Raw genomic sequence first — 18,885 nt, 5'->3', positions numbered from 1 at the left:
GCCCCCCCCCCCAGTTAGAAGTTTTCTGGAAATAGTTTTTAAAGATTCATATCTTTAGTTTGTAAAACTTGCGTGTCATATGATTTCATGAAATTTGTATAAACATTTACTTTGAGTCCTTTTAGGGAACATCTTGAGAAAATCTATCAAATTAGAAACCGTTACATATTCATGTTTCAGAATCTCTTACCAAGTAAACTGTTGAGCATTTTAAGCCAGGATGTGGCGTTAATATGGCGTTAGGACAAGAAGTTTGTTCTTGAATTGCCGGTTTCCCCATGAGGTCAGTGAGTTGTCCTTAAATCGGTACATAAAAGAAATACCTGCATGCCTGCTTCGTGAATAGTTTGTGTTGGAAGCTATAGCAAAATATAAAGACGTGCTAAGAGAGCACACCTCCCCCGTCGCCAGGCATTTGTGATCTTACAGGAACGATAAGAGATGACCAGCATTTGAGTGAGTTGTTATGGGGTAGACACTGTGCTTGTTAGTTTTAAATCGGAAACATTTTACGTAATTCTCACCAGTATCCGAGGTAAGTAATATTTGTATTCTGTGAAAGAGAACACAGGCTTTAGAGAAATTAAGTTGCTTGCCTAGGATAACACATAATAAGTGGCAGAGACTAGAACCCAAGTTGCTGAGCCTCAAAACCCACACTGCTGTTCATTTTACTGTTCCATGAGTATTCATCAGCAATGAATAAAGGAAGTGCTGGGAGTGAGAGATGCCGGGAGTAATGGAATTAGAAAAGCCTCAGTGGAAAAGAAAATAAAAATACTTTTAAAAAATATTATTTATTTATTTATTTATTTTTTTGGTTAAGTCCCGAAAGTCCTGTGAGGTTCTGAGGAAGAAAGAAAGGTTATTGTGAAGAGAGCTCCCAAGTACTCTGGCACTAAAGCTAATGCATGTGGTTATCTGTCTCCAGGCAGTTCTGCCTGGAGAACATTTACTCACCCAGGAGAGTCTGTAAGAGTGGAACTAATTCATTTAGTTAACTTGGAAATACGATGTGTTTCTGATGGATTCTGCTGGGAATGATCGGAGCCTTGGCTTTAGCAGCAGTACATCAGAATATAAAATTGACCTCACACGATTGCTGATCTCCAACCACCAACCCCTATGCTCACTACCTCATTCGTTTTGGCTTAAAATTGGTGCACGGGTCAATTGCAAGGGTCTGTCTTTGTTTTCCTTTGGGTGAGATCCAGAAACATTTCAGTAATTCCTAATCCACCTCATTTTGCTTCGTTTCAGCATTCATTTTACAGAATATAGGTACTAGGCATATTTCAGTTTTAAAATAATTCCTGTACATTTGTATAGACTAATAGGTATTGGTAGCTTATTTAGAGTTACTCACATATAAGTGAATTTATATTTTTTTTTACATTGTAATGTGTTTTAATTTAGCAGTGTGTTTAGTGCATTTTAATTGAATAGCACTTATCTTTCCCCAGTGGAAGCATCAGTTCATAGCAGTAATGCACACTGTACAGATAAGACGATTGAAGCTGCTGAAGCCCTCCTTCATATGGAATCTCCTACCTGCTTGAGGGATTCAAGAAGCCCTGGTATGTGAACTGTTTGTTTTTTCCCATTAAACCTGTCACATTACTTGGTATGTCTGTAATGAAGTTTGTCTTGTTTTGTTTTCTTTTTTGTTTCTTCTTTCTTTAATGCAAGGAAGGGATTGTTGGAATTCTCAAAGATCTGTTACGAAGGTTGGGGGAGGGTAGTAGGTGGCATGGTGTTTAAGGTTCTGGGCTCATCCTGGACCTGGTGACTTGAAAATCACACTGGGCACATCAGGCACATATGCATGCCCAAAATCCTGAGAGGAAAATGGAGATGGGATTGCAGTGTGGCCATCACCCCCTAGGCCAGTGATTTCTCACTTTCCCTCTCTTATCCCAGTGGGCACACTTGTCCTATGGCAAAAAACCTTAAAAAATAATACATAAAAAGTCTATTACATATAAATACCTGGCTGCAGTAATTGAGCTTTATTTGCCAAAGTTTCCAAATCTTAAATGCTTGAAATACTTAGTTTTCATAATAAATGAAACTGAACAGTGTCCACAATAGACAGGCAGCTGTTTATATACCATTGTGTCTATACCCTTCACTCAAGGGAAATGATAAGCCTTTGCAGTTTGGTAGACTGGAGCAGTTGCCTCCTGTGACCACTTCAAATCCTTTATATATGACAGACAGTAATTCCAGGGAGCCGTGACCAGCAGTTGGTGTAATGGCTATGTTGCTAGAGACTCCCATGTACTTGACCGCGGTTTGAGTTCTGGACCTGGTGGCTTAAACTCATGCTGGGTGTGTGTGTACATGGCCAAGATCCCAAGAAGAGAACATAGGAGAAGGGATTGCGGTGTGGCCATCCCGCCATGGGGGTGATTTCTTGCTTGCTTTTTTTTTTGGATAGGTTTTTGCTATAGGGTGCATGTGCTTGCCAGACAGACAGAGACAGAGAGACAGACAGAAAGCGAGAAATCACCACCCCAGGGGGGATGGCCATGTCGCAATCCCTCCTCCTCCATTCTCCTCTCGGAATCTTGGGCACGCACGCACACACACCTGGCATGAGTTTCAGCTGCTGGGTCTAGGACTCGAACTGTGGTCGACTACATGGGAGTCCAGCGACATAACCATTATGGTAACTGCTGGTCCCGTGATTTCTCGCTTTCTGTCTCTCTGTCTTTCTGGCGAGCGCACGCGCCCTATAGCAAAAACCTCTACAAAAAAACCACAAAATAACAACAACAACAACTCCAGGGAGCCATCCAGTATCTAGCAAAGAGCTCATGCCATTTTCTTTACCCTTCCTTTAGCCTATGAATTTTCCTTTTCTTTTGATCCCTTTTTTTCTTTGAAGACTTACTTTGATAAGTCATTTTGTATTAGTTATAATTTAATGTCCAAATGTTAATTTGACTTGATGCAGTAAGATTGACCCTTCTTCTCACAAGGATTTACAGTAAATGCTAAGAACACCTGTGCTTTGAATTTTTTGAAGATTAGTTTTTGTATTTTTAAGATAGGATATTGGTTGGCTGTTCTAAGCCCAGCCAGCCTGTGCTCCCTTCTTGAGAGTGTAATTTTCTTTGCTCAGCCAAATCAAGTTTCCATACTATCTGCCCAAAAAAAAAAAAAGACAAGATCTTACTTAAGTTGACTTCCTCATGCTTCAGCCTCCTGAGTAGCTGGGACAGTAGGTCCATGCCACTGTACCTGGCTTTTTGCACTGGACTGGAAATCAAACCTGGGCCTCCCATGTGTACTCAACTTGCCAAGTAGTAGGTCAGCCATTGTGTGCTACTGTGGCTGGGCCAACCTCACCTTCCCCCACCCCCTTATTTCATGAGGAGGGGTACTTTTTGACAGGGTCTTGCCTTTACAATCTTCTGCCCCAGCCTGCAACTTTTAACCAGGAATACAGGGGTATGCTATGGTTCCCAACCTGTTCAAGTTAGTCCGGGATACGAACCCGGACATCCCTTGGGGCCCCAGCCTCACACAGTTGATACCCTACTATTTGGGCCAGTGTGGGTGGGCTACCAGCCATACTTGTAAAATGAAATAGGAATCCCATGTCTTGCTCATGGTTACGAGAAGAAAATTCGGGTATTGTTGGTTTAATCTTTAACTGCATCTCTGAAATGAAATAGAAATGTCAAATCCTGATCATTTGGGCATGCTGGGAGGAAGCCTGAGCAACATTGTTGTATATAGTAGAATGCCATGTGCAATCTGTACATAATGTTTTTTTAGAATTTTAAAAATTTTATTATTATTATTTAAAATGTGCTACAGGTCACATGTGCTCACCAGAGAGACAGAGAGAGAGGGAAAGTGAGAAAGCTAGTCGCTACGTCTGGGACTCGAACCATGGTCGACTATGTGGGAGTCCAGCATAGTAACCACCACACCAGCTGCTGGCCCAGATTTTTAATATTGAAGAAGGATAATTCATTGGTCTATAATGAATAGATTTATCTTTTCTTCATGTTCTAAAATGAACTATAGGTGCTTTTTACTAAATAGATTTTTGCAAATCATCTAAATTTCATATTACTTAAAGGCCAATGAGGGACACATGAAAGGAAAGTAATTATTAAGGATATTTTTCTACAGTGAGCTTGAAAGGATCTAAAATTGTGAAGAAATGAAGGGGGTACTCTTCATGGTCTTTACCTTACCCAGAACATTAACCTCTCCTTCAAGTTCATTTTATGATTCTTTCCTTGTATACTTCAGCTCATAGTGAATAGTAAGCAAATGGACTTCTTCAGGAGTAAGCTCTTAATGACCCATGTTGACGAGTTCTTACTGAACCTTAACGCCTTCTGTGTATTGAACTGTCCACGTAGGAAACATTTTTGCGGGTGGGAAGTTTTAATTTTTCAACTTTTTTTTATAGTGGAAGTGTTTGTCCCTCCTTGTGTATCAACTCCAGAATTCATCCATGCTGCTATGAGGCCAGACGTCATTACAGAAACTGTAGTGGAGGTGTCAACTGAAGAGTCGGAGCCAATGGATACCTCTCCCATCCCCACATCACCAGATAGCCATGAACCGATGAGGAAGAAAAAAGGTAGAGGCTATATTTAAACATTTCTGAGAAAACAGATGATATTTTTTCTGGTATAGTTTTCCCCGTCGAGAGATGTAGCAATATTAATGTACTGTAATAATAGCATTTAAGATTAATGTTAAGTATATATTGACAGATCGAGACTTTTGTGTTTTAGTATGTTCAGACTATTTAAAGGAGTTCGTATTTAAACTCTGAAGGTACTTGTCTGAAAATGAGGATATATCAGGTGTTGGACGCAGAGGAAAGCGTCCTGCATACCTCTCTTACCGTTTCTTTTACCTTTTGATCCTTTTATAGGTAACTTGGTTATATTTTTGAAAGTTTTTGTTCTTTACTTTCTCTATTTTGTATAGTCTTCTTCCTCTTTGGTGGCTGTTTAAAAAAAAAGCCCAAGTGGGACCAGCAGTTGCTGTAATGGCTATGTCACTGGATTTCCATGTAGTCGACTGGGGTTTGAGTCCTGGACCTGGTGGCTTAAACTCAGGCCGGGCACATGTGCATGCATGCCCAAGATCCCGAGAGGAAAATGGAGGAGAAGGGATTGCAGCGTGGCCACCCCCCTGGGGGGTGATTTCTCTCTTTCTGTCTCTCTCTCATTCTGGTGGGCACATGCACCCTATAGCAAAAACCTCTCCCCCCAAAAAAAGCCCAGGTTAGCTTGTGGCATGGTGTTTAAGGTGGCTGGACCCCACACAACTGACTGCACAGTTCAGGTCCCAAAGCCAGCAGCTCGAAAATCACACTGGGCACATGTGAGTGTCCAGAATCCCAAGAGGAGAATGGAGGAGGAGGGATTGAGGCATGGCCATCTTCTATGAGGAGGTGATTTCTCAGTAATGTTTCTTCATTCCTTCTGTCTAAAACATCAGTATTGCCAGTAAAGACCTCCAATTGGGTGAAGAAAAGAGCATTTCCACTTAGTTTGACTCTGGCTGAAACCTGTGCTCACCTGATCCCAAAGGGTGGGGCTCAGGGCTTCAGCATTGTCTCCAACTTCACAAGGAAATTAGCAGTGAGGGGTCCTTTTCTCTTCAGATCAAGGTGAGACTTGAAAGATAGGAAATCCTAAGTAAATGGGTATCCATCTCATTCCACTTTCTTCTCTATCTCTTTCTTCACATTTTAGAGTGGGGATAGCATGTCAAAGGTTAAAATGAGGGAGGCCTAGTCCTGTGACCTAGTGATAAAGAGAGCTGGACCCCACATGGCCCACCATGGGTTTGATTCCTGGCCCTGGCAGCTTGAAAATACATGCCCGGCACATGTGTGTGCATGCCCCAAATCCCAGGAGGACGGTGAAAGGGGGAAGGGATTGCAGGGTGGCCGTGCTCCATTGGGGGAGTACTCTTGCCCCCTTCCTCTGTCTGTCTCTCCGCAAGTTCACATCCCTCTGGCAATTGAAACTAACAGAAACTTGCTCCATGGCCCGGTGATTGAGGCAGCTGGTTCTCACATGGCCAACTGTGCAGTTCCGAGTCCTAGACCAGTAGCTTAAGACACACTCCAGGCATGTGCGAATGTGTGCCCAAGATCCCGACAGGATAGATTTACAGCCGAAAATGTTTCAAATGCACATATAAATAACCTTACTTACCCATTACCCACTGCAGTCATTGGCTGATTGCACCTAGTGGGAGCTGTTAAAAACACTTAAATTTTTAGATTTGGAAAAGACCATGAAATACAGGGGTCATGTTGAGAACTAGGATGTGGTATGATACAAACTAGGAAATAATTTTGCCAATTTAATACTAATTTTATGTCTTTGAAAGCTCTAAATAAATGGCCATTTAAAAATTACAAATTATTGGGACTAGCAGATGGCATAATGGTTGTATGTTGCTGGACTCCCACGTAGTCAACTCGTTTTGAATCCTGGACCCAGCAGCTTAAAACTCACGCTGGTGTGCGTGTGTGTGTGCCCAAAATTCCAAAAGGAGAACAGAGGAGAAGAGATTGCAACATGGCCATCCCCATGGGAGGTCGTTTCTCACTTCCTATCTCTCTGTCTCTGTCTCTCTGGTGAGTGTATCTGCCCTGTAGTGAAAATCTCTCTCTTAAAACAAAAATGACAAATAACTGTTCTGTGCTCATTGCATTACTGTAAGGGAAACAGTGAAGACTTGGGACATTTGGAGTTACATAAGTTATTTTATTAGTCTTTCATTCCAGTGCCTGTAACAGTCTAATGTGCATCGTGACTCCCCAAGAAAAGATAGCATGGCCATTCTAACGTTAATCTGGTTGTACAGTCCTTTTTTTTCTGTTGAGGAATACTCTATTAATTTATCAAGGAACATGGTTTCAGGAGTGCAGCTTTATAGGAAAATAAATGAAGCCTTTTGAGGCTAACCTTTCTGTTAAGAGGAGCTTTCATACTCAAATTTAGGAGATGGTGAAAATGTTAACTTATTGCTCACCGATTTGTACATATAAATATTATTTATTAGCTCTTTTTTTTTTAAATAATTATTTAGTTTTTATTATTGAAAAAAATTTTTAGCGAGGGCTTTTTTCTTTTTTTTTCTTTTTTTTTTTTTGCCATAGGGTGTGTACATGCGCTGGAGAGACAGAGAGACAGAAAGTGAGAAATCAGCCTCCAGGGGAGATGGCCATGCTGCAATCCCTTCTCCTCCATTCTCCTCTCGGGATCTTGGGCTCGTGTGCACACGTACGTCTGGTGTGAGTTCTAAGCCACTGTGTCTGGGACTTGAACTGTGACTGACTATGCAGGAGTCCAGCAATGTAACCATTATGCCATCTGCTGTTCTCCATGTTATAGCAGTAGTATTTATTTTAAAGAACTGTTTAACTTTATTTATTTCAATTTGACCAGAAAGGGACAGTGTGCCAGAGAGAAAGAGAAAGTGAGAACGCAAGCCATCAGATCTGGGACTTGAAACACAGTCGTCTATGTGGGAGTCCAGTGCCCTTAACCACCACACCACCTGCTGGCCCCTATTACTATTTTTAAATAATTATTTTATTTAACTTTATTTATTTATTTATTTTTATTTTGACCATAGAGGGACAGAGTGAGAGAGCGAGGGAAAGTGAGAAAGCAAGCCGCCAAGTCCAGGACTCGAATCTTGGTCGGCCATGTGAGAGTCCAGCGTTCTTAACCACCACACCACCTGCTTGCCCCCCATTATTATATTTAAGAGAGGTTTTTGGTATAGGGCATGTGCATTTGCCAGAGGGACAGAGACAGAGAGTGAGAAAGTGAGAAATCACTCCCTGGGAGGATGGCCATGCCCCACTCACTTCTCCTCCATTCTCCTCTTGGGATTTTGGGCATGTACGCACACGTGCCTGGCGAGATTTACTCGAACTGTGGTTGGCCATGTAGAAGTTCAAGACCTTAACCACTATGCAACCTGCTGCCCAATTTTTGTTCATAATTATTACTACTATTTTGATTCACCATAGAGTGAGAAAGTGAGAAAGCAAGCTGCCAGGTCTGGGACTTAAAACGTGGTTGGCCATGTGGGAGTCCAGTACCTTAACCACTACACCCCAATTAGCTTTGTTTTCACAAGGAGATCTATGAGCTTTCTCTTTTAATTTTTGCCAAAGCATATTTCTTACTGATTAGAATTACCAGAATAAAATCCTAGAACATGTGTGTATGCATTTTGAAATATAAATTAAGACATTTTACTTTAGCTGCTTATATAGCTAATTTAAATTACTTCTGCTAATGAAGAATAGAGTGACATCAGAAATCCCAGAGGTATGACTATTGACAAATCAGTAATTTTTTTTAAAGAATTATTTTATTTTAACTTTATTTATTTATTTAAATTTGACCAGAGTGGGATAGAGTGAGAGAATAAGAGAGAAAGTGAGAAAGCAAACCACCAGGTTTGGGACTTGAACCATGGTCAGCCATGTGGGAGTCCAGCTCTTTTAACCACCACGCTGGCACCACCTGCTGGCACCAAATCAGTAATAATCTGTTAGGTTGTTGGGAAAGTCCATGATGTGTTTTTCTTTCTTTGTGAAATTATTTAATTTAACTTTATTTATTATTATTTTCTAGTTTTATCAGAGAGAGACAGAAAGAGAAAGAGGGAAAGTGAGAAAGCAAGCCTTTAGGTCCAGGACTTGAGCCACGTTGACCACGTGGGCGTCCAGTGCCTTTAACCACCGTGCTTACCTGTTGGCCCCTTTATGTTTTTCTGTGCAAAAATATGTCGTGAGTTTCCTGATGACCCAATATTTAATCTGAACATGTAATATACTTGCATATTCCCAGTCTCTTCTCTTCACCTGCTAATGTTCATCCATCTGGACTGAGGGTCAAATATAACTTCAGACTATGCCTTCTTAAGAGTAGAGAATTACCGCCCCAGCATTCTCTTCATTGTGGATGCTAAGCTGTCTGAGAGAACCTTGTGGCAGAAATGAGAAACAGAAGGGAAGGGTGCAAACATTTAGTAGACAGTTAAAATAGTGTAAAAGGTTAGTGCGTTGAGACCCTCATCGTGTAAGTAGATCAGTTGTACCTGATTTGCCATGTGTGTATTGCAACTACCACCACTTAACTACTCTCATCTAAACCTCCAGGCGTGTTTCCAATGCTCCATTAGAAGCAATTTTCATATGTATTAGCATGTAGTCTACAAATTAGTGTCTAGTTCAATGACTAATATGTTATCAGAGAGTCTACAACATGTTTCTGTCAGTTTTCCTGTTTTTCAATGTATGGTTTCTATATCTTCCTTTTCTAGTTGGCCGTAAACCAAAGACCCAGCAGTCGCCTATTTCCAATGGGTCTCCTGAGTTAGGTATAAAGAAGAAACCAAGAGAAGGAAAAGGTAATTTGGGGAGGGCTGTTTGGAGGTGAGAGGTTTTTTTTTTTTTTTTTTTTTCCCCAGTAAGGTGACAATTTGCATTTGTAAGAAATTTATTTCTAGTACATGCACTTATGGAGTCCTGTCTGGTAGTAGTTCTCCATCAGAGATGCATCAGCAGCACCTCTCAGCTTCTTAAACTAACTCTGCATGGCCCGTAGCTCACGAGATTCTGCAACCATGGCTGCCCTGTGTGCTGGGGCGGGGCCTTGAAGGAAGGAGCAGCTTTGATGTTTGATCAGGTCGGAGGGCAGTCTGATGTCCATCGTCCCTACGAGCCATTGTTTTAGAGGATATGTGTGTGTTTAATTGCACTTATCCCCACCTTGAGCCACTTAGAATGGAAAGAGGTTTACAACTAGGACTGTTTCTAAACTGGTTGGAAGCAATGTAAGACTTCAAGGCAAGCCAAATTTAATTTCCCAGTCAGCAGATTTCAGTCATGTTAGTCACCTGTCAGGATAAAAGGTACCCATGTTTTGCTTTAGAAGTTGTATATCCTCATTAAAATTAAAAATAGCAACATGCCTCTCCCATTCTGTGCTTTCATTAGTACGTTGGGTACGATGATGTCTACAAATAACATTTCAGCATTGGTTTTAGATGTGTTCTATATGATGTGCTGATGGGCCAGAAATTTATTATTTCTGTGAATAAATGTTTTCAGATCGATATTCAGTAGTTGGACAGACTCTATTGATATATCCAAGTTTATTCTATTCTTAACAGGTGGTGTGAATTATATATATATGATTTTAAATAAGTCAAAAATTTAATCTAGTTTTAAAAAATTCTTTAGTAAGCCTATAAGAAATTTGACACTTGGTTTTATACCAGAAAGAAAAAAAAAATACCCAGATATATTGAATAGATACTTATTCAGGAACTGATTACTCAATTTCAAATAGATAAAGAATAATTTTTCATTTCCTTTTCTGTGGTCATTTTATAGTTTTAACATCTTTGGTTTTGACCTTTATATTGAAAACTGAAAGGTATATAATCTTAGTAAATATTACAAAGCTAAACTATAAATATATAATGACCACTTTTTAAAAAATTTTCATCATTAGTGATACCTGTTAAAGACTTTATGTATGTAAAAACAGTGAGAAAACTTTTGTGACCTATTTTCATCAGTCAAAATCACCTTTCAGGGACCAGCAGTTAGCGTAATGGCTATGTCGCTGGACTCCCACGTAGTTGACCGCAGTTCGAGTCCCGGACCCGGTGGCTTAAAACTCACGCTGGGGGCATGTGCGTGCGTGCCCAAGATCCCAAGAGGAGAATGGAGGAGAAGGGATTGCTGTGTGGCCTTCCCCCCGGGGGGGTGATTTCTTGCTTTCTCTCTGTCTGTCTCTCTCTGCCTGTCTGGCGAGCGCACACGCCCTATAGCAAAAAAACCTCTCCAAAAAAAAAACAAAAATCACCCTTCATTAAAATTTCAATCTTGTATTATTAAACTTGAGACAGCATGTTATTTAATATGAAGATGAAAGTTACTTCAGACAAACTTGGGTGAAGAATCCAGCCAGTATTTCCTCTTCTGCAAAATTGTGATAATGTCTGTCGTAGGCATTTATCTTACTTGATTGCTTCCTTTTCTGAAGCTGGTAAAAACAGAAAGAGAATTCTTAGTTTTAATTTGGGAATGAGAACTTGGGTGGAGTGCTTAAAGATAACCCGAGGGAGGATTGTTGACAAGTCGAGTTAATTCAGACACCTGCTATGTACAAGGAAGGCATTGTTTATTTTGTACAGGAAATTTTTTTTTTTTTTTTGGATAATCTGGTTGTGAACAAAATAAAAATGCTCCCAGCTACACATTTTGCTGTAGCTACAGATGACACATGGTTTCATAGATTTTAGGTAGTGATGTGATTTAGAAGGACTCGAGAGACAGATGTGTCTCTGTGAAGTTGAAGGTCAGTCTTTTTACATCAAGAGACACATAGTGGGCTCAACTCTGGGCTATTCTTGAATTCACGGAATTTTAAGGTAAATTCAGAATGAAAATGAAATGCCAGAGGAGCGTCGGTGTTCGATTGACGGAGATGGGAGAGCGGTGGCTTGGCTCGGAGGCATCCCACCCTGAGAGCTGTTCTCACGTCGCCCATAGCTTGGATGAGGACCTGAGGCTAGTGAAGGGATAGTGAGCAGGAGCCCAGAGAAGACCGGTGATCCAGTGCTGGTCTGCGTCGTCTTGTCCTTCCTTCTCAGGACCCGAGAGGTTACAGAGGGAATAAATGAAAATCAGCTTGACAAGCCTGGCCATTGCCCACTGCCCTTCCCCCTTCCAAAGGGATCCTTATTTCTTATCCTTTTTGTGATTAAGTTCCGTATTTTATTTGTCCAGATTACTTCCTTCTCTATCATGCGTATTTAACCAAGACTTCATGATGTCTTAACCAATCCACTTTATTTTTACTCCCTAAACTTCACGTTTTCTGATAAACTTGGAGTGAATAATTATGTATTACCCTGTGATGTATCTTGTATTTAGTGTATTTTTGATTGGCAGAGGACATAATGTGCTAGCGGAGAGAGAGACAGAGACAGGTAGAAAGCACCCCCACGTTGAGTGTGGGCACACTGCAGTCTCTTCTCCTGTTTTCCATCCTGTTGGGTTGTTGAGCATGCGTGCACACATGTGCAGCATGTTTCCCAAGACACTGGAGTGGATTCAAACTCGTCGGTCATGTGGGTTTGGCCCCTTGAGTCACTAGGTTAAGGGGTCCCATTATGGTGGTTACATTATTTCAAACTATTACTGCTCCTTTTGCTATTTAACTTGTCACTTACTTTTTTCCCCTTCTCACCGAAACGGTAAATTATTTGAGGCAGAGACAGGTTTTTAATTCTTTGTATTCTCTGCTAAACTTAAAAGTAGTACATGAAAAATAATTTTTTTTTTCTGTAAACATACACTATTTCCTCATTTTAGTATTTTGCTAATATTTTAGGGAACATTTGATGAATACTTGACTAGTTTAAGGAATTGCCCTGTTACTATTTTTTAGTTTTCCTATTTAAGATGCTCATAGTTTGGAATAGCAGATGCTGTAATGGTTATGTCACTGAACTCCCATGTAGTCTACCACGGTCTGAGTCCTGAATCTGATGGCTTGAAATTCACCTGGGTGCATGTGCTCACATGCCCAAAATCCCAAGAGGAGAATGGAGGAGAAGGGATTAGGGCGTGGACATCTCGGGGTGGGGGTGTGGTTTCTTACTTTGTCTCTCTATCGAGTGCATCTGCCTATGGCAAAAATATCTCTCAAAAAAAAGATGCTTATATTTTAAGACTGAAGCACAAATGTCTTTAGTAATCTAGTTTTTCATATATAATGAAATGTTTTTTTAAAAAAAGATTTATTTAATTTCATTTGTTGTTGCTATTTTTTATTTGACCAGAGAGAGAGAGGAAGGGAAGGGAGAAAACAAGCTGCCAGGTCCAGGACTTGAACCGCGATCAGCCATGTGGGAATCCAGTGCTGTTAACCACCACGCCACTCACCGGCCTCATGAAATATTTTTAGTATATTACCTACCTTCACTCTACTAGATATAATCAGTAAAAAAAGATTAGGGAGTTTTTAAAGTCTGTTTTGAGACGCAGTAGTTTTCTTTGATACCAAATATAAACTGACTTGAATAGCCCGGAGGAAAGTAAGAGGATACGAGGGTTCCAGGTTGCGTGCATTGTTATAGGAGATGACATGGAACTCTGAGTTGGGGTCTGAAATTGAATCAGAGAAGTGGGTTTCTTACCAAAAATCCTACGACTACTTCCTCAAAGTTTTGTATGGTTTATTACACATTGCTGGCCTATTTAAGGAAATTAAGCGTCTTTTGTGAATTTCAAGCCTGGAATTTATCGTATTGTTGCAAATTTTATTTTATTCCGAGTTTGCCTCTGTGAATTTAATACATTTGCTTCTGTTAACTCAGGTTAACTTTGTGCTAAGCATTGTTCTTTGCCTTTATTGAACTGCGTATCTAGTATGGGTGACCTATATATGATAGTACAAAATCCAGGACCTTGACTGTATTAGTATCAGGACTGGAAACACGAACAAGTGTGTTTAGGATTTTTATTATAATGAAAGGTACTTTATTTGCTTTTAATTATGTTTTTGATTATGTTACTGAATTTGTAATCAGTGTTTACCATTGTCTTTGCTTTTGTTTTTAAAGGAAACACAACCTATTTGTGGGAGTTCCTTTTAGATCTCCTTCAAGATAAAAATACTTGTCCCCGGTATATTAAGTGGACTCAGAGAGAGAAAGGCATCTTCAAGCTCGTGGATTCAAAGGCTGTCTCTAAGCTTTGGGGAAAACATAAGAACAAGCCAGACATGAACTACGAAACTATGGGGCGAGCTTTGAGGTAAAAGCACAGATGAGCTGGTACTCAAGCAGAACTTGCCTGTTCTGAACATCAGCTGTTCCATTTCGAGAGACCTCAGAATCCCTTCTTACAGCTTTTAAACCTGGGTGGGGATATTAGAGGAGTTTCTCAGATTTGGAAGTAGATGGGGGTGGGGGACAGTTGGGTCTAGATGCATAAAATTTCAACATAATTGAAAACTCCATTTTTGTAGAAAAATGCACTTTTATACTGAAGATTATGTCTTATAGACATTGTTAAGTTGGGGGCCAGCAGATGGCATCATGATTAAGGGTGTTGGATTCCCACATGTCAGCCTGCAGTTCGAGTCTCGGCCCCTGCGGCTTGAAAAACATACCTGGCGTGTGTGTGCGTGCATGCCCAAAATTCCAGGAGGAGAATGGAGGAGAAGGGATTGCAGCATAGCCCTCTCCCTGGGAGGTGCTTTCTCACTTTCCCTCTCTCGTTTGTCTCCATGTGCACCTTGGTGAAAACCTTAACAACAACAAAACAAAATTGTTAAGTTGTAGGCCTTTAAAAACATTAAACCGTGGGGCTATCAGGTAGTGTGGTGGTTAAGGGCACTGAACTCCCACATGGCCAACCGTGGTTCGAGTCCCAGATCTGGTGGCTTGCTTTCTCACTTTCTCTCTGCCCCCTAAAATTTAAATAAATAAATAAATAAAGTTAAATAAAAATAGTTCTTTAAAAAAATAATGTAAGTGAAATACAGTTTCTAACATTACTTTTCTTGGTTAGTCCTGTGAATTTGTTGTAAATGGGACATTTCTTTTAAGTTGTCAGTTTGAGAAACTCAGAAAACTTTAATTATAATGTACATATCATCTTTTAGTTAAAGGTGTTTGTACATGAACACATAGTTTATGTGACAGTATTCCCATATCATACTAATTCATTTCTACTAAATGTGGCTTAGGTAATTTTTAAAATAAAATGGTAGACTGTGGGTCAGTCAGTGACATCAGGGTTAAACAGCCAGACCCCATGTGACCAACAGCATAGTTCAAATCCTGGACCCAGTGACATGAAAAAACACGCCAGACGTGTGTGTGCGTGCCCAAAATCCTGAGAAGTGAATGGAAGAGAAGGGATTGTGGTGTAGCCATTCCCCTGGGAGGTGCTTCTCATTTTCCTTCTCTTTCTCTCTGTCTCTCTCTCTCTCTATTGAGCATATGCAGCCCTCTAGCAAATTATAAAAGAAAAACACAACAAGGACTGGCAGGTGGCATGATGGTGGACTTTCACATGGCTGACCATGGTTAGAGTCCCAGACCTGGTAGCTTGCTTTCTTACTTTCCCTTTCTCTCTCTCTGTCTGTCTGTCTCTGGTCAAATTCTTTTAAAAATAACAATAACAAATATTAAGTAATTCTTTAAAACAACAACAAACCCAGCGGATTGTTGTTTTTTTTTTGTTTGTTTTGTTTTTGAGAGGTTTTTGCTATAGAGTGTGTGCACTTGCCATAAAGACAGAGAGAGAGAGACAGAAAGAAAGAAATCACCTTTCCCCAGGGGGGATGCCACACCTCAATCCCTTCTCCATTCTCCTCTCAGGATCTTGGGCACTCACGCACACACGCCGGCGTGAGTTTAAGCCACTGGGTCCGGGACTCAAACTGTGGTCGAACACATGGGAGTCCAGCGACATAGCCATTATGCCAACTGAAAGTCCCCAGCAGGTTGTTTTAATAACCTATGTAAACCAGAGTAAAATTTCTACTAGTGTTAGTGAAATATTCTGTGTTTAGGTTTAGTTACTTAAGAAAGCACAGTTATTTGCAGAAGGAACTTGTAGATCTCTAGGTGGCACCAGCTTCCAACTTCCTTCCGAGTCTAAATCCTTCACTGCCTTTCAAGCAGTCAGAGCAGTCAGAGCTCCTCTCTCACCTCTTCCAGGAATAAATGAATGCTTCTGTTAGTATCCACTGTATCCTTTTTTAGAAGGAATAAAGGTAATTTTATTCATTTAGTACTTTTCTCCTTTACAGATACTACTACCAAAGGGGAATTCTCGCGAAGGTTGAAGGACAGAGGCTTGTGTATCAGTTCAAGGATATGCCCAAAAACATAGTGGTCATAGATGATGACAAAAGTGAAACCTGTAATGAGGATTTAGCGGTAGCCACTGATGAAAAGTCGTTAGAACGGGTGTCACTGTCTGCAGAAAGTCTCCTAAAAGCGGCAACCTCTGTGCGTGGTGGGAAGAACTCATCTCCCGTAAACTGCTCCAGAGCAGAGAAGGGCGTAGCTCGAGTTGTGAATATCACTTCCCCTGGGCACGATGCTTCGTCCAGGTCTCCCACCACCACCACGTCTGTATCCGCCACAGCCGCTCCGAGGTAAGTGAGGCAGACCACTCGTGGTGATGTATTTACCTTTTTGAAGAGGTGAAAATGGGATAACAACAGCATTCTAACAACCCAGTGTGGCCAGAGCTCTAAAACGTGCTTGATATTTTAAATGTATTTGTTGTGAGGTAGATGCCTGAGCTAACCTGCATTAGTATTCTTGGTTTAAGGGGCGGAGAGCCATGTGGGCTTGTTTTCTTTTTTTTACTATCCATGTTTCATGGTATCTCATTTTCTAATCTTCGGGCATTGCCATATCTGTCCAGTTGGGGAGCACTAGTAATAGACTTTTTTATTTGCATTCATCGATTTGCTCTAGAGACCCGTTTTCTAACATGGCATTAGACAAAATCAGCTTCTTTCTTTTTCATCTACTAGGACAGTTCGTGTGGCAATGCAAGTACCTGTTGTAATGACATCCTTGGGCCAGAAAATTTCAACTGTGGCTGTTCAGTCAGTTAACGCAGGTGCACCTTTAATAACCAGCACTAGTCCAACCACAGCGACCTCTCCAAAGGTAGTCATTCAGACAATCCCTACTGTGATGCCAGCCTCCGCTGAGAACGGAGACAAAATCACCATGCAGCCTGCCAAAATCATCACCATCCCAGCCACACAGCTCACACAGTGTCAACTGCAGACAAAGTCGAATCTAGCCGGATCAGGAAGCATTAACATTGTGGGAACCCCCCTGGCTGTGAGAGCACTTACCCCTGTTTCAATAGCCCACGGTACTCCTGTAATGAGACTATCAGTGCCTACGCAGCAGGCATCTGGCCAGACTCCTCCTCGAGTCATCAGTGCGGTCATAAAAGGGCCGGAGGTTAAATCAGAAGCAGTGGCAAAAAAGCAGGAGCACGATGTGAAAACTTTGCAGCTGGTAGAAGAAAAACCAGCAGATGGAAATAAGACAGTGACCCACGTAGTGGTCGTCAGTGCGCCCTCAGCTATCGCCCTTCCTGTAACTATGAAAACAGAAGGACTAGTGGCATGTGAGAAATAAAACTGCAGCTCCACCGTGGACTTGAGACTGTTAGCGGTAGTACTGATGTAAACGCGTGCAAGGGAAGTCATCAAGAAAAGTCAAAGAAGACTTTAAAACATTTTTAATGCATCTAAGAAAAACAATCAGACTTACTGGAAATAAATTACCTATCCCATGTTTAAGTGGGAAATGAACTACATATTGAGATGCTGACAGAAAACTGCCTCTTACAGTAGGAAACAACTGAACCCATCCATAAGAAAAAGGATTCAAAGGGACCAAGCAGATCACTACGCTATCAAGTTACACTAAGACTTGGAACACTAACATTCTGTAAGAGGTGATATAGTTTTCATCGGGGAGGGGTTGGGAAGGGTGATCTCATTGTTACATATAGCAATTTTTGATGCATTTTATATGCATACCAGCAATTACTACTGTGTTCGCACAGTATTCACTTAACTGGTGCTATGTGAAGACTCTGCTAATATAGGTATTTTAGAATGTGAATGGAAGAATGGATCCAAAAGCTTCAGGAGGAGGATAGCAAAAAAAAAAAAAAAAGATCTAGTGCGATTTTTTTTATATCATATAGCTTAAGCTGATTTAAAACAAAGGCCTTAGACTAATTTTCGGTTTTCTTTCTTGAAATAAGCTAATGGCTTTTTTGTGTAAAGCTTTTTTATTAAAAGAAAAAATTTTAAAAATCTTGTACCTAGCACAGTATTGTTATAGAATTTACATGTAACATTTTATATGGTAGTTTAAGTCTGTCAGTTTCTTAATTGTGGACAAATTAACAAACGGCTCTGGCCTTTTGCTGTAATATGCCTGTGTCACTCACTTAGCCCTGGCATCTGTGCAGACATATCAGTTTCAGTTCAACTGTCACTTGGAAGTTCAGGCTCAAGCATGAATTTTTTGTCAGGTAGCTCTAATACCTGGAGTTTTCTTTCTTTTTGTTTCTTTTCTTTTTTTCCTTTTCCTTTTCTTTCTTTTCTTTTCTTTTTTCTTTTCTTTTTTTTTTTTTAGTTGAAGTTTAAGAGGGAAAGTACCAGTGTTCAGATTTGAACTATAATAGTTTGTATATTCAACATTTGAAGTATATTCTATTTTGTTGTACTCTTGTTTCAAAGTGTATTCAAGTAGGTTTTCTGAAATATAGAAATGAAATTTATCTTGTGTTTTGGTCTCTGGTGATGTTTTTTTTTTTTTTAAACAATACTCAGAAGCCAGTATAAAGATGTTGTTTTAGTCATGAAATAATGGAAGTCGTATTTCTCCATCCTAGCCACTGCGTGAAGAAATGCTGCTTCTCTGTCGTTCCATTATGCTCACACTAGCATGTTACCGCTCCCTTTCTGAGTGCTCGCATGAACTGTAATGCTCTATGTAACGATAATGAATTTAGCATTTTAATTCGCCACACTTGAAGAATTTAGCCGTTTGTTTTTCAGGTTAGAAAGTTGAGGTACAAGAGAATTACGTGAATTACTTATTTTCACACAAAACTAGGTCCTATCCTACATCTTATCGTTCTTTTAAAGAAAAAGACAAGTTGTCTGTTTTCATAGCTTTCAGTAATCACTTGAATTGATAACTTGATTTTTGGCCTTTAATTGTGCATTTGATTGAAACACAACTTAGATCAACAAAGGTTGTTTTGTTTTGTTT

At 40.3% G+C, this 18,885-nt stretch overlaps 1 protein-coding gene across 2 annotated transcripts; it reads left to right on the top strand.

The window, feature by feature from the left end:
* Window positions 1-1,463: 1,463 nt before the first annotated feature.
* On the top strand, window positions 1,464-18,388 carry ELF2 (E74 like ETS transcription factor 2; the record flags this gene model as incomplete). 2 transcript variants are annotated; one of them, XM_027770333.1, is given in 6 exon segments in its annotated part: window positions 1,464-1,577; window positions 4,472-4,609; window positions 9,346-9,432; window positions 13,666-13,858; window positions 15,867-16,217; window positions 16,605-18,388. In XM_027770333.1, coding segments are annotated over 6 exon segments (1,508 nt in total), but the record flags the coding sequence as incomplete, so codon positions are not given.
* Window positions 18,389-18,885: the final 497 nt, after the last annotated feature.

This window comes from Tupaia chinensis, unplaced genomic scaffold, assembly GCF_000334495.1.
Source record: "Tupaia chinensis unplaced genomic scaffold, TupChi_1.0 Scaffold000127_1, whole genome shotgun sequence".
Classification (NCBI taxonomy): Eukaryota; Metazoa; Chordata; class Mammalia; order Scandentia; family Tupaiidae; genus Tupaia; species Tupaia belangeri.
The sequence above is the reverse complement of the archived record's forward strand: the minus strand, read 5'-3'. Positions and strand labels throughout refer to the sequence as shown.